We start from the raw sequence: 16438 nt of genomic DNA on the forward strand, positions 1-16438 counted from the left end.
AGGAAAGTAAAAAGAAAATCAATCAAGGTCCTCAAAAGTGAAACCCATTGTCACTGAATATTGAATAACTTGCAGGTATCTGGGGACAGAATGGAAAAATGGCCAAACTGCTTCCCTAGGAGTTGGCTTGAATTTAATGGGCTGAATGGCTTCTTCCTGTGTCTTAAAATTAAAATGGTAAATGGTGATTGTCTTTACAACATTTAAAGTGAACTGAATGTGAGGTCACTTGTTGACATGGAAACCAACATTCTATTGTGAGAATTAATAGGCCACTTCTCAAGTCAACAGCATGAAGTAAGTTTCTTGTTGTTTTATTTTTATTCTGAGCACAATGAGGTTAAAAATCAATTTACAAACTGATATGGGTACATAGCAAGAAAAAAGTATCTTGGCTTCCTGAGAACTGGGCTTAAGATGCTCCAAATGATATTCAAAGGGGTAATCAGAAGGGGGAGAAGAGTGTGATTGGGAGGGAGAGCGGTGATGGCTCTCAGCATCCCTCCTGGCTCCACAAGCATGCAGTACTTTACTCATACCTGTGCAATCATGCTACATTAATGAACACATGTAGACAAACAGAAAAGTCTTCTGGCATTGAGATTGTAGATCAATACTCAAAAATGTTGGTGAAACTCAGCAGGTCACAGAGCATCTATAGGAAGTCTAGGGTAACTAAAGTTTTGGGCCTGAGCCCTTCATCAAGATTTGAGCAGAAAACAGGCAGGCATCTGTATAAAAAGGTGTGGGGGGTGGAGAGGAAAAGGAGAGGAAGAGGCAGGGGGAGCAGTATCGACACAGGTATGAGGTGGATATAGGTGGGAAGGTAAAAGAAACATAAGCTGGGGCTATCTGGGCATTGAAGGAACAACACCTAATATTCCGTCTGCGTGCTCTCCAACCAGATAGCATTAACATAGACTTCTCTGGCTTCTGTCAAATCCCTCCCTCAAGTCTCTCTCTTTCCTTCTCCCCTTGTCTCCTGTCCTTCAGCTCCCCATCTCCTTCCCTTCTCTCTCCATTCAGAAATCTACCAGAAATCTCCATCTGTCTTCTACCCTCCCATTTATACCCACCTATGATCACTTACCTGCTAGTGTCTGCTCCTCCCTCTGCTCCTTCCTCCATCCTCTCCTCTTCTTCCCCCATCTTTTTATTCAGACAGTGTTGTATTTGGAAAAGTATTAGGTTCAGTGGGTTTCGAGTGATGAGACGGGAATCAGACAGGGACAGCATCATATGATACTTGATCACTCTCACCACTTAATAACTTTATAGGCATTCACATCAGATCCAGGTTGTACTCCAATACCAGTGACCGCCTATCCTCTACACAGTGCGAGACTAAAACTATAACAGTGTAAGCAAGCACATCAGGTGCAAGGATCCCCAGTACCAGTGACTGATTACCCTATCACACTTTCCCATATGTGTACACACTCAGGGACAGGGACTTCCAAATTCACTCCCAATTCCCTGTACCAACAGGGGTGCGGCTCCCTGCAAACACTGATCTATGGCTATGGCTCAGCTAAGTTTAGAGCACACCTTACCAATGACTCCTCCAGCGACGTCCACAGTAACGACATGGCATGGAGCAGCGTTTGTGGCCAGGACTAAGAGGCAGAAGAGCCCAAACTGTCACACGTGTTAGAATTTATATGGTTCTGAGCTGGACTGCGTCATTTGAAATGAGCCAACGGTGAGGTGTGCACTAATGGGTGTCCAACATCCATTAGCAGGTGTTGCGACTTCCAACTAGATTCTACACAAGGAAGTCACATGATCCTCCACAATCCACATGTAACAAGCACCTGCCTGCTTATTGCTCATACTTTGACAAAGGGCTTAGGCCTGAAATACTGGTCACCCTTTACTTCCTATAGATGCTGCCTGACCTGCTGAGTTTCTCCAGGACTCTTGTGTATGACTCACACAGACTTTGATTTTTTTTTTAAACTAAGTTAAGTCAGCTGACCAAGAGATAACCCTATATTTTAGTATGTGCTCAAATAGCTGCTGGAACTCTTACTGGTAAATGCAAGAAGTCCAATGCTCATTTCAGACACCTGCTCTATTTCAGTTTATTTAATCTGAAGCTGAGCAGTTCCGGCTTGTAATAAGCCCATATTTCACATCAAAGGCATCAGTGCCCATTTAGTGCCTACAATATCAATGCAGCACCATCAAATTAGGTGTTTTTCAAGCAGATTTAATTCCTGGTGGAAGTTGGTCCAAATCTCTTTCTCAAAGTTCAGCATTGTGGGTGTCAGGAAACCAAGGACAAAATGCTGTTATTAATTTAAATCCTCCATAAGATAATCAGTTCTCTGATACAATACTAGAGATATGGTGGTGATTTCAAAAAAATATATTTTGTTTTGAAAAATATTGTAACAGCCTGTAGATATAAATCCTGTGAGTCTAAAAAGAAACCCTGTCAACTTTTGTCAAAAGAGGCTTTTATCATTTTGGTTCAGGTCTACTCTCTCCGAACGTGTTGAAAGTTCTTGCGTCTGCATCAGGCTGTTTACCTCATATGCAACCTCCAACGTGCTCCAGTGGATGTCTAGCCAGAAAGTACAGATTAATTAATGGGAACTGCAACAACAGGTATTTGGAATTCCCTTCATTTACTCTCAGTTATTATTATGCTTGGATCTTGTCCTTTTCAAAGATGTTAAGCTATTTAGCTATTGATATTGGCCAGGTACTTTGCTAGACTTTTCCAACAACCAATATTCCACCTGCCTGCTTCTTGCATCATTTCATAAAGAGCTTGTGTTCCTTTGAGTGGTTGAAAAATTTCAAGCTTGGTGAATTTTGCTTCACAGTGGTGGAAAGTGCTAACATTGACATCTCAGATGCCAATGTCAAAGGACCAGCAAAAATTATCTCTAGTTTTTATAAATAGTTTCTATATCTATTGCCGTGGCTTTTTTAAAGTAGACCTAAAAATCAAGCTATTTTAAATTTGATTTTAAAAAAGGCCAGAGAGAACTTGAGAAAAGAAGCAGTGAAACTCAAGTCAGATGCAATGCCATAAGGATATCAAATGTAACTCAGCTGGGAGCACTCTTTCCTTTAATACAAAAGTATGTGGATTTAACTCCAGACACTTTGAACACAGTTCAGCAAAATTTCCAGTGCTGTACTCTCAAAGATAAGGTTTCTGGATGAAGTACGATATCAAGATTGTACTCTTGGATGGAAACAAATGGTCCATTAGAATTGTTTTGAAAAAGAACAGAGGAGTTATTTATGGTGTTAACAAACATAAATGATTCAACAGTTGTTTTGACTTATTTCTGTTTTTGATGCCTTGCTGTACATAAATAGGCTTCCCTTTTTCTTACATCACAAAAATCCTTTGGTTTTGTGAATATCATTTACAATATGTCAAAATGTGCTTTGATGGCTAGGACACAAACCTATTATATTCAACCATGTGGCAAAGGATGATGCTTGAAACCCTTGCTAGTAGGTTACAAGTCCAAATTGTGATGTTGACCCAAGCAGCAAGAAAACAGGTCTCAGCTTGGCCTGAGCTGTTTATAAGCTAGATGGTGTTTACACTTTGAAGAATGATTCCTCCCTTATTTCACTTGCCTTTGGCTGAAATGGATAAAAAAATAAAACCAGTGGGTCCATCCCTGTGGACATTATCTTGTGAAAAGTACAAGGAAAGTTTCTATTTCACTCCAGAGTCACCTCTTAGGTTACTGGCCTCAAACATGCAGATTTTCTCTGCTGGGCTTCTACTGATGTAAGTACAGGTATTGCTTCTTTTAGCTAATCTTCCTTTATTCTCCCTTATTTTTAACAAACATTACTTCATCACCCCCTAGTACGCATGATTAGTTCATCCTGGATTTGTCCATGTTTTCACTCTCTAGCTGCTCCCATTCACTCACTCACCAGATGCCTTTGATACAGCTTAGCCCTGTGATCACTCCAGGTGACTTTAACCCTCCCCTGAAGTTTCACCCAGTTCTTGTGAATTTTCCTTGACCTGAAATATTGATTTTCTATGTATCAAGAATTGGCTGGTCCCCTGACCTCAGGCCAGAATGAGAAACCAAAACAATGGAAAAAGACTTCAAATATCCATTAAACCAATCTTCAATCCCATGTCAAAAAGCCAGTTTTCCAAAGGTAGGCTTTGTATTCCCACGGCAACCATTGCTTCCAGTCCCCATTTTTGTTGATCTTATTCCCAAAGACTGGAATTTCACACTCTTTTGTCTATTTTATCATTCTATGTGATTTTGTGTTCCTTGAAGCTTTTTAAACAAATGCATTATCCTTTATCATGCTGAATAATGGATAGAGCCTTAGTGTGATTTTCAAGTTGTTTAATGGCCATTAAGTCTTGGTTTCTGAAACATAAGTGATGATTTATTGGACCGACAGTTCTAATGTTCACCCCTTCAAAATGTTGTAGGGAACAGAACCTGACTATGATCGTGTACAGCCATCATTCCTGATTGTTAAGAGCTGCACGATAGGAGTACAGAAATTAATGGAGATAGTTGGATTCCAACTCCATCCTATTTGCATTTGTGCAGACATCATTCTTAATATATCTTCTCACCAATGTCAAAATGCATCACAGAGTTCCTTGTTCACTTACAGTAAGCTAGGGTAGAAATTATGGTCAATTTTCAAACCATGTCAGTTTATCATGATACAGACAGCACATGTCATTACATATTTATGGTGCACAGTCAATTAGTTTGTAGGAAGAACCCCACTGATCATTTTTGTCAGACGTACTCTTTTCCACCCAGATGATAACTTGGACAACCAGCATTTCCATTCAACCAAAGTTTCTTATTTTCTTTTAAATAGTCTTTTTTTTAAAAGGATTTCTGCCTTCATGAGCGATATATTTTTCTTGTCAAAAATCTATTGAGATCGAGGTAAGAAACATTATGGGTCATTCTCATTGCAGTGGCATCAGGCTTAAATAGCAAAATGATACACTTTGACAGGTCATTTCAAAGGGTTGTAGGAAAATAACAGACATTGACAATCGTGCGTCACGTTGTTAAGAGAAATTTCTTGCACAAAGAAATGTTATAGTTTAATTTGCTAATTCAATTCCACATGACTAATAAATTCATAAATCTTGAAGTTAAAACTGATGATAAAAGTGCATAAAACTTTGGATTGATTAAAAACTATTTTGATTTTTTTCCCCACTGTATTAATTTACTTCCTTAATGCATTTGTTGCAGCTGCTTTGATAGGACTCTGGATTCAATAATGTCACACTTCAAAATAACATGCAAAAGAAAGAGCATCTGGGACAGTTCCAAGAAATGCATGACTTGAATTATTCCATGTTACACTCGATAATGTTTTCTTTAAGTCTCGTTTATCACAGAATGTGCCATGTCATTATGGACAGAATTAAACATTATGCATTTTGTGTAAGACCAAAAAGGATAGCAAATTGTGGTCAGCAGCTCATAATTGTTGGGTGTCTAATGATCATCACTGAATGTTGGAAAACACCAGTTGTAGGTCAGACCAGTTCCAGACATTAAACAGGAAGGAAAACGTGGACCATGCTTTGAATACCTAACAATGTGGCTGAATACACGCATCACTTACACCCACCCTAGGCATCGTTTCCATTTTAAGCAAAGCAACAGGTGGCTGAAAGTCGAGCGTGAGAACAATGATACTAATTCCCAAAATAATTAGGAATTCTTCAAAATAATACGATTGCTAAAAAAAAATACAGACCCGCAAATTTATGTCACATGATTTGAATTATTTCAGAAATAATACCAAGTGGGGTGCCTCAAACACTGCCCTCATACGATGGCTCGCTCCAGATTATGAGGATGGATTCAGCCAGCCAAAAGGATGGAATTCTGAACACACATACAGAGGGTTTAAGTTGCCTCTTGTGAGTATTTCACCTTCACTTGATTCGCATGGTTTGAGGAGGAATTTAACTTTGATTGCTTTGTGAGAGGCACTTTAAGTAGATTCATACTACACCCATTGATGGGTGATAAAGTGCCTTATGATTATTTATTAGGATGAGGGGCTTCTAATTCCCTGCTCCCTGCCCCCTCCCAACCATCATCACTGCACTGTCTTGTTTGACTTTGAATATATTTCAGAGCAAGAAAATAATCTGATTGAATCAATTTTCTTACTTCTCAGGATTTTGTCAAAGTTGTGACAAAGCACCTTCATGGATCTTTATGTAACTGTTGAATATTTTGGGAAAGGTTCCTGCATCTGTTGTATTTTTTAAAGAATCACATTCATCTGAAGTCTTTCAAGGATGTTGTTTGCAAAGTCAGGGGCATCTAATGAAAAGTTGATGCAGCCTCTATTAGATGAGACAATTTGACAGCTTATTTGCAAAAGCTTTGTGTTAGTTCACATTGTTCAGTTCTGTTTACACTTGGGCTGGTGGGTTTACCCCAAACTCGCCGACCTACAGGACCGGCCTTCACATGCGAGTCTCCATTTCGGCCCTGGCGATCTGCAGGATTGAGCGTCCAACATGAACTTTCACTCTGAACTCGGCGACTGATAGAACCGAGCTTCAAATGTGGGTTTCCACTTTGGTCCATGCGACCTACAGGACCAAGCCTCCATCGCGATCTCTCACTCTGGCTCTGGGAGAGCACAGGCCTCTCTCTCTCTCCACCCTCTGACTTTCCCAATCTTCCACATCCTCCCTTGGACCCTTCCTACCTTCAACCTCTTGATCCACCCATCCCCCTCCCCTCCCCAACATCCTCCACTCCTGATATATCCAGCTTCTGCCTTTTCTGATTTTCCTTGAAGAAAGGCTCAGGCCCAAAATGTTGGGCCCTATAGATGCTGAATAAACCAGAGGAGTTCCTCCAGCCTTTCAGTGTTTTAACACAGTTCTGGTGTGCCTAGATAGCAAAGCTCGTAAAAGAAGTGTAATTTATATTTGATGGCTCTCCAGTATCAACTCGTGCTATTGAAACTTTCCGCATGGGGTCATGGATTGAAATGGCCTGTTGCTCAGCTTTATGTCTACATTTTTTTTAAATTAAAAATGAAAAATGTAAAACATAAGGTGAATCCCATTTGCCTGTTTTCAGCCCATATCCCTCAAAGTCAATGGTTCTCAGCCTTTTTCTTTCCATTCACATACCACTTTAAGTATTCCCTATGCCATCGGTGCTCTGTCATTAGTAAGGGATTGCTTAAGGTGGGATATTGGTGGGAAGGGAAGGTTGAGAACCATCACTCCAGACCCAATTGTTACTGAAATATTTTGCTTGAGAAAAATTCTCACTGGCCTATTTCCTTTGGAGTTATGAAACCATGCACATAATGGGTCAACTAGGTACATTTAAAACAGTGGTTTTCAACCTTTTTCTTTCCACTCACATCCCACCTTAAGCAATCCCTTACTAATCACAGAGCACTGATGGCATAGGGATTACTTAAAGTGGGATGTGAGTGGAAAGAAAAAGGTTGAGAACCACTACTCTAAACTTTTTGTATCGGGCAGCATGGTAGGCGTAGTGGTTAACGCAATGCCATTACAGTGCCAGCAATCAAGACCGGGGTTTGAATACCGTGCTGTCTGTAAGGAATTTGTACATTTTCCCAACAGAGTTTCCTCCCACTGTACGTAACATACTGGGGGCTTGTAAGTTAATTGGGTGTAATTGGATGGCACAAGCTCTTAGGCCGAAATGGCCTATTACCGTGCTGTATTTCTAAATTAAAAATATATCTTTTAAACATTATAATTGTACACACCTCTACCACTTGCTCTGGCATCTCACTCTATATACCTATTACCATCTGTGTGAAAAGGGTGATCATCCAATCCCTTTTAAATATTTTACCCTTCATCTTAAATCTATACCTGTATCTTCTAATTGTTGAGTCTCCTTCACTGCAAGAAACACTAAGATCATTCGACATGTCTATAAACCTCATGATTTTATAAACCTCCATTAGGTCTCCCCTTAACCTCTTAAGTTCCATCGAGGCCATACATGGAACTGATGGAAGGCTTTTGGAATTATTTAGTTAGGTTTTGATATTTAAATTGTTTAAAAAAAATACTTTTATCTAAAATCTGCACTTCAGACAATGGGAAGAAGCAGCATATGAAACATATTGTCAAGTCTGGCTGTTTTATATCTTGTGACTATGGTAACCCAGGTGACAGAATGAATTATTGAGGATGAGTTCTGTAGATCATATCCAAAACAGTTCAAAAATCAGTTAAAGATCCTTACTGCAGTATAAATCTGATGTTGCCAATGGTTTTACTTCATTTGTTTCTCAACTGATCTTCACCAGCCACGAGTTGGCATGTTATTTATATCAATGAAAGAATAGCTTGTTTCACATATTTTGAAATTTGTCCGAATGGTTATAGTTAGGAATCCAGCTTAAGTTACAAAACCTTTCACAAAGGAGCATAAAGCAAAGATTTTTGTCATAAAACGTTATTGATTTGACATGATCAACTCATTTTCTCTAACTTACTTATCCATACCTACACTTTGAACAAAACCATTGTCATTATCAGCTGTGTCAATAGTTATGTTTTTACAGCAGACATGAATAATTACTTTTTAGTCTTGTCAGTAGAGAAGTATTGCAAAAAGAAAAAAAGGAATAGTTGATTTCCTACTCTATATATACACTGACAAAAGGCAAAGGAGGAAAAACCCAACCCCAACCAACCAATTTTCCCCTGCAACCGCTGCAACCGTGTCTGCCTGTCCCGCATCGGACTTGTCAGCCACAAACGAGCCTGCAGCTGACGTGGACATTTACCCCCTCCATAAATCTTCGTCCGCGAAGCCAGGCCAAAGAAGAATATTGCCATGGAAAAATCATTCCTTGAGATAGTGCAAACACAATTCTATTTTTTAAATTTAAATTTAGACATACAGCAATTTCACCTGGTCTGTGCTGCCAAATGTATAGCCCATTAATCTACACCCTCGGTACGTTTTGAAGGATGGGAGGAAATTGGAGCCCCCCGAGAAAACAGCTGGAGCAGATCTAATACTTCACTGGGCAGTGTTTCCTCTGATGCTTTCCCAGGCCACAGAAGTAGCACTTTGGGGGGTTCCTGGAACACTGCAGCTGTGGTTGGGTCGTTACCAAAGCCGGTCAAGAGCGTCGGGAGGGTATTGCGGAGCACTGCTGTAGACTGGTCATTAGTGGAGCGGAGGGGTGGTGGCGCATCCCAGGATGGCTGCGACTGGGGTGACCACAAGGTGGCCGTATTGTAACGTAATGAAAATAAAGCAGAAGTATTATGAGCTAGGAGAAAAAACGCACAAAATACTAGCCAGGCAACTTAAAACAGAACAACTAAAAGAACAGTATTGGCATCAAGGAAAAAGGACAAATAAATTGCATATAACCCAACAAAGATCAATGAAAACTTTAAAGCATTCTATGAACAATTATACCAAACTGAGAACGAGGGGAAAGAAGACAAAATAGATGAGCTTTTAGCTAAAATTGAACTACCAAAATTGCAAGAAGAGGAGCAAAACAAATTGATAAAACAATTTGAAATAGAGGAAATACAGGATACATTAAAAAAGCTACCGAACAATAAAATGCCTGGAGAGGATGGACTCCCAATAGAAGTCTATAAAACATTTTAAAGAGTTATTAATTCCTCCTCTCCTGGAAGTAATGAACCAGATAGAAGAAACACAAAACTTGCCAGATTCATGTAAAACAACAATAATTACAGTAATACCAAAGAAGGGGAAAGATCCACTAACACTACCATCATATAGACCAATATCTCTACTTAATTCAGATTATAAGATAATAGCAAAACTATTAGCAAACAGATTGGCTGACTGTGTACCAAAAATAGTAAAACTAGATCAAACTGGATTTATTAAGAAAAGACGAACAACGGACAATGTCTGTAAGTTCATTAACTTAATCCATGCAGTACAAGGAAATAAGATACCAACAGTGGCTGTTGCTTTAGACTCAGAGAAAGCGTTTGACAGGGTAGAATGGAATTATTTATTCAAAGTATTACAGAGGTTCAACCTACCAGAAAAAATATAATAATTGGATTAAAGCATTATATAATGGACCATTGGCAAAGGTGACAGTAAATGGATATATATCAAACCAATTTAAATTAAGTAGGTCAACTAGGCAAGGATGTCCGCTATCTCCCTCACTGTTCGCTTTAGCAATAGAACCATTGGCAGAACAGAAAATAAAATAAAAGGGATAAAAATAAAGGAGAAGGAATATAAAATCAGTTTATTTGCAGATGACATCATAGTATACTTAACAGAACCAGAAATATCAATAAAATAACTACATAAGAAATTGAAGGAATATGGAGAAATATTGGTGTACAAGATCAACGCAAATAAAAGTGAAGTGATGCCAATGAATAATACAGATTACACAGAGTTTAAAAAAGAATTGCCATTTAAATGGCAAACACAAGCAATCCGATACCTAGGGATTAGATTAGATAATAATTTAGGCCACCTATACAAATTAAATTATCAGCCATTAATGAAGAAATTACAGGATGACTTAGAACATTGGAAAGAATTGCCACTAACATTGATAAGGAGGGTAAATTGCATTAAAATGAATGTCTTCCCAAGGAAACAATACCTATTTCAATCATTACCAATTCCCTTAACAGAGAAATTCTTCAATGAACTAAAGAGAATAATAAGGAAATTCTTATGGAAAGAGGGGAAACTGAGGATAGCACTAGATAAATTAACAGAATGGTACAAACAAGGTGGTTTGCAGCTATCAAACTTTAAAAATTATTATAGTGTTATATTGATTCCCGGAATGCAAGGGCTAACAATTAAGGTATCTATCAGATTTTTATCAAACAAGGGGAAAACCAGATTGGACCAAGAGAGAGCTAGATAAAATAGGGGAGAAGGTACCAGAACATATACTTTATAAGTGAGATAAAACACTGGTGCAATATAGAAGTTCACCAGTACTGCACCATTTACTCAACATTTCTGGTCACTTGGAGGAGTCTAGCATAGACATCATTGATCTTCTGCGGGTATTGCTTTTTGAGGGTGTCTATGGCCTCCTGATACGTTGCGGCATCCCTAATCATGGAGTACTCTAGGGTGCCGACCAAGAGTGCAGTACTTGCAGTTTGTCAGTTTCTGATCACATGAAGGTCTGCAGGAATGCCTCAAAACAGCATAGCAGAGTTCTAAATTGGTAGATGCCTCAGGCAATTGAGGGTCGATTTCCAGTTTTTCTGGTTTGAGGATCTGCTCCATTGTAGAAAACTTTCAAGTGAATTAAATTGATGCACCATCAATCACTCAGCAGACTATTGTGGAGAAACCAATAGGCTTTAATTCACTTGAGAACATAACATTACCCTGCTGTTTGGTTGACCTGCACTGGGTTGCAGGGGGCTGTGGAACAGCCACCTTTCTACAGGAGCCTGTGGGAGGGGCCACAGGTACAACCAGCCAATAGGCATGCTTGACCAGATAATTATATATTACAGTGGTTTACCACAAAAACCATTATCATTATCAGTTGTTGTCATAGTTAATTTCTTACAACAGACATGAATAATTACTTTTAACTCTTGTTGGCAAAGAAATATTGCAAAAAGAAGAAAAAAAGAAAGGAATAGTTGATTTCCTACTCTATTAATATTGCCATGGAAAAATAATTGCTTCAGGAAGTTTGAACACAATTCTACTTTTTATTTTTAAATTTCAACATACAGCATGGTAAAAGGCCATTCTGGCCTATGAGTCCGTGCTGCCCAATTTATGCTCAATTAACCTACAACCTCAGTTCGTTTTGAAAGGTGGGAGGAAACTTGAGCTCCTGAGAAAATCCTTGCAGACACAGGGAGAACGTACAAACTCTTTATAGAGAGCGCAGGACTCGAACCACTGTAAACGCATCGTGCTAACTGCCTCGTCAACCGTGGTGCCCCAAAAGGCTGTGAAAGTTATATATTTGCCTTCGTCAACATCAGCGGCAAACTGAAAGTAGATTTATTTCCCATTTCTCATTCAAACTAATCAAACAACCCGTTGCCGGACAAATAACATTAAAATTGCAGTATTTGTAAATTATCTGTCCATCCAGCTCAGAAGCCCATTATCAAGAAATTGTCCATATCTATTTAAAACATTTAACCTTGTGTAATGCTGGTAACATGCAAATCTTTACCTCTAGTGTTAAATTTGAATTAAATGTAGTAACACACGTGTACCTTGTCGGCCTATCGTTTATCAACGTCTTTTTTTTCTAATCAGAACTCTATTGCTATTTTCTGATTAACTTGTCAAAACCTTACAGCCCTTGTTAAATGTGTTAGCAGAATCTCTGTGCTGGGAACTCATAGCAGGAGCATAAGTGCACAACAGTTACTGCAATGATGCAAGGAGTAATGTTGCTTATCAAAAGAACCAAGTGCTCCCATTCTTTCCATTAAGTGTCCTATCAGCATTAGCTTTTTTGCCAGTGAGTAGCTGCATACCACCAGCAACACACAAAATTCTGGAGGAAATCAGCAGGTTCGGTAGCACTCATGGATGACAAGAGATAGTCAGAGTTTCAGGCTGAAACCATTAATTAGTATACCACCAACATTATCTTTGACCATGACAGGATAGGTCCAAGTCAGCATGGTTTTTTAAAGAGTGGATCCTGCCTGACTAACCTATTAGAGTTTTTTGAAGAAATCTCAAGTAGGATAGACAAAGGAGAGGCTGTGGATGTTATCTATTTAGATTTTCAAAAGGCTTTTGATAAGGTGCCGCATATTAGGCTGCTCAATAAGAGGAGGGCCCGTGGAATTACAGGCAAGTTTTTAAACTGGATAGAAAAGTGGTTGACACGCAGGAAGCAAAGGGTTGAAATTAAGGGTTCCCGTTCTGGATGGCTGCCTGAAACTAGAGGTGTTCCGCAGAGGTCAGTATTGGGGCCGCTGCTGTTTACAATTTATGTTAATGATTTAGATTGTGGTATGAATGGTTTTGTGGCCAATTTTGTGGATGACACCAAGATAAGTGACAGAGTGGGAAGTGGAGTAGAAACCGTAAAGTTGCAGAAGGATAGAGACGGATTAGGAGACTGGGCAAAATTATGGCAGATGAAATTTAACATAGAGAAATGTACAGTTGTACATTTTGGCAGTGGAAATAAACAGGCAGAATACTATTTGGATGGGGTGAAAATTCAGACCTCGGACGTGCAAAGGGATCTGGGTGTCCTCGTGCAGAGAAATCCAAAAGTTAACGACCAGGTGAAATTGGTAGTGAAAAAAGCAAATGCTATGTTGGCATTCATTTCAAGAGGAATAGTGTACAAGTGACCTCATTTGGAGTACTGTGTGTAGTTTTTGGCCCCTTATCTTAGAAAGGATGTGATGTTGTTGGAGAGGGTGAGGAGGAGATTTACTAGGATGATTCCCAGAATGCAAGGGCTAACATACGAGGAGAATTTGGCAGCTCTTGGGTTGTATTCATTGGAGTATAGGAGTATGAGAGGAGATCTCATCGAGGCATTTTGAATTTTGAAAGGTTTAGATAGGGTGGATGCGGGTAAGATGTTTCCCTTGGTGGGTAAATCGAGGACAAGGAGTCATACAGCAGTGGAAGCCAGATCACAGGGAGTATTTTAACAAGAAATAGACAAGTATCTCATTAGTAAGGGCATCAAGGGATATGGGGAAAAGGTCAGAAATTGGAACTAGTGTAGCGTAGCTTAGTATAGATTTACGGAACAGACTCAATGGGCCTAGTGGCCTGGTTCTGCTCCTTTTTCTTGTGATCTTGTTATTTATTAACAGGGTACCACAAACACAAAATCCTCAGCCCAGCATTGTTTTGCTCTAATGTAGTGCTCCACCCATTACTGTGGATTCCATCAGTAGCTTACTATATCAGATCAGTTGTGGGAATATACGGCCTTCATCTCAGCCTGCCAACCGTGACCCATCAATGGAATTGTGAGATTGCTTGAGACTGAGGACCAATGCTAAAAATCTACAAAGCTTACAGGACATAATTCTGCTTGCAAATGATCCCTTTCTTTGATGAACACATAAAATAACATCATTTGCTCCTGCCCTTTCAAAAGCTTGGTGCTTACCTTTGAAAGTTGCTCTACCCCAAAATCAGAAGTAGAATTTATTGTTACAAAATTTGTTGTTTTTCTGCAGCATTCCAGGTGCAAAATTTCTACAAATTACATTTTATGAATAAATAAATTAATGCAACATAAGAGAGAAAGTGAAGTAGTTTCTGTGATTCATTTTCCATTCAGAAATTTGATGACGGAGTGGAAGAAGCAGTTTTTTGTCTTCGGGCTCCTATACTTTCATGATGGTAGCAGTAAGCACAGGGCATGACCAGGGTGGTGAGGGTCCTTGAAGATAGAGACTGCTTTCCTGAGACACCGCCATTTGTAGATGTCCTTAATGGAGTGAAGACTAATGCTGGACGAGATCACAACCCTCTTCCTGTCCTGTGCATTGGCACCTCCATACAAGGCAGTGATGCAACCAGTTAGAATGCTCTCCACAGTACACTTGTAGAAATTTCCAAGAGTCTTTGGTGACACACCAAATTTCCTCAGAAGTACTAATGAAGTATAGCCACTGGCGACATGAAGGCCCAGGATAGATCTTCAGGATTTTGAAAAGGCTTTTGATAAGGTGCTGCAAAGGTGCACAGGACTTTGAACTTTATTATCCTTTCCATTGATGAGGACTGGTTTCAGTTCTCCTGATTTCCACTTCCTGAAGTCCACAATCAGTTCTTTAGTTTTGCTAACATTGAGTGCAAGGTTGTTGTTGTGACACCACTCAAGTAGATGATCTATCTCCCTCCTGTACTCTTCCTCAGTGCCATCTGTGATTCTACTGATGACTGAGGTATCATCGGCAAATTTATAGATGGCATTTGAATTGTGCCTAGCTACACAGTGTAGAGAGAATAGAGCAGTGGGCTAAGCACGCATTGTCAAGGTGTGCCTGTGTTGATTGTCAGTGAGGAGAAGTTTTTACCGAATCGCACTGACTGTCATCTTCCGATGAGCAAGTCAAGGACCCAGTTGCAGAGGGAGCTGCAGTGTCCAGGTTTTGCAGCTTACTGATCAGTACTGAGGAGCTGAGGATGTTGAAAAGTGAGCTGTAATCGATGAAAAGCAACCTGATGTACTAAAGCATTTTTTCATCGCAACTGCTGGGATATAAAAAGTCTGATTTATGCATTGATAAGGTTATACATATAAACATTCCATAACATGAGTAAAATGAGCTAGGTGAGATGACCCTCGTTTGATGACCTCTATTACTTTGTTTCTCACAGTTAACTTGGAAATAAATGTACTTGATAATGATATAAGAATAATCTACATGCACTAAAATTCTTACTTGCATGTATGCAACATGCAAAAACATTAAATTTAAAATGTTCAAATCTAAATTTAATTTCTTTTAAAATTTAGACATATAGCACGGTAACAGGCTATTTTAGCTCACGAGTTTGTGGCACCCAATTTACCTCCAATTAACCTACACCCCCAATACATTTGGAATGGCGGAAGGAGCTCCTGGGGAAAACCCACACAGACATGGGAAGAATGTACAAATTCCTTACAGACAGCACGGGATTCGAACCCCAGCCCTGATTGCTGGTGTTGTAAGTGTTGCACTAAATGCTATGCCAACCATGTTGTCCCTTTAATATATACATTAATTGGCTACAGCACGGAAAGAAATAAGAAATGCAAAGGATTGAATTGAATGAAAAGAAACAATAAATACATAAGATATAAAAAAAATAGTCATAGTTACCATTGAAACAAGTGATAGACAGGACTTTTTGTTGGTTCCAGAGTAGTTTAAGATTAGGGAGGTAAGGGGAAGAGCCTGATAACTATCGGATAAAAATTGTCCTTATATGTAGATCTGTTGAATTCAGACTTCTGTACCTTCTTCATAAAAGTAGCAGTGAGAGGAAATTGTGACCAGGACAATAGTGATCTTTTATGATGGTGGTTGCTTCTCAAGACAGAGCCTCACAAAGATATCTTCAGTGATTCAGAGATTAGAGGACATGATGGGCTATGCTTGCTTCTTTCCACATTCCTGGGCACTCAAGTTAACAAACCAGGCTATTATGCAACTAGTCACTACACTTTCCACAGTATACCCGGAAAAGTTTGAATTCAATAACATGCCAAATTTCCCCAGACTTATTAGAAAGTCGAAGTGCAGGTATGCCTTCTTCACAGTTGCTTCAATGTTCTGGCTCCAAGAGAGGGACTCCGATATGTGAACACCCAAGAACATGAAGATTCTAAACTTATCCACCTCCGTCCCATCAATGTAGATAGATGTGTGTCCTCTCACCTTCCCTTCTAAAATCAAGATTAA

The 16438-nt window shown here is 39.3% G+C and overlaps 1 protein-coding gene across 6 annotated transcripts in view; it reads left to right on the plus strand.

Moving 5' to 3' along the window:
• The first annotated feature begins 259 nt into the window (after positions 1-259).
• Positions 260-16438, plus strand: part of tpo (thyroid peroxidase) — a 108818-nt gene continuing 92639 nt past the window's right edge. For all 6 annotated transcript variants that reach the window (XM_069886183.1, XM_069886182.1, XM_069886180.1 and 3 more), the window contains exons 1-3: positions 260-297; positions 2481-2613; positions 5791-5920. In XM_069886183.1, coding sequence (XP_069742284.1) covers positions 2540-2613; positions 5791-5920 — 204 coding nt within the window. In that variant the 5' untranslated portion in view covers positions 260-297; positions 2481-2539. The remainder of the gene's footprint in view (positions 298-2480; positions 2614-5790; positions 5921-16438) is intronic.

This window comes from Narcine bancroftii, chromosome 6 (genome assembly GCF_036971445.1).
Source record: "Narcine bancroftii isolate sNarBan1 chromosome 6, sNarBan1.hap1, whole genome shotgun sequence".
NCBI lineage: Eukaryota > Metazoa > Chordata > Chondrichthyes > Torpediniformes > Narcinidae > Narcine > Narcine bancroftii.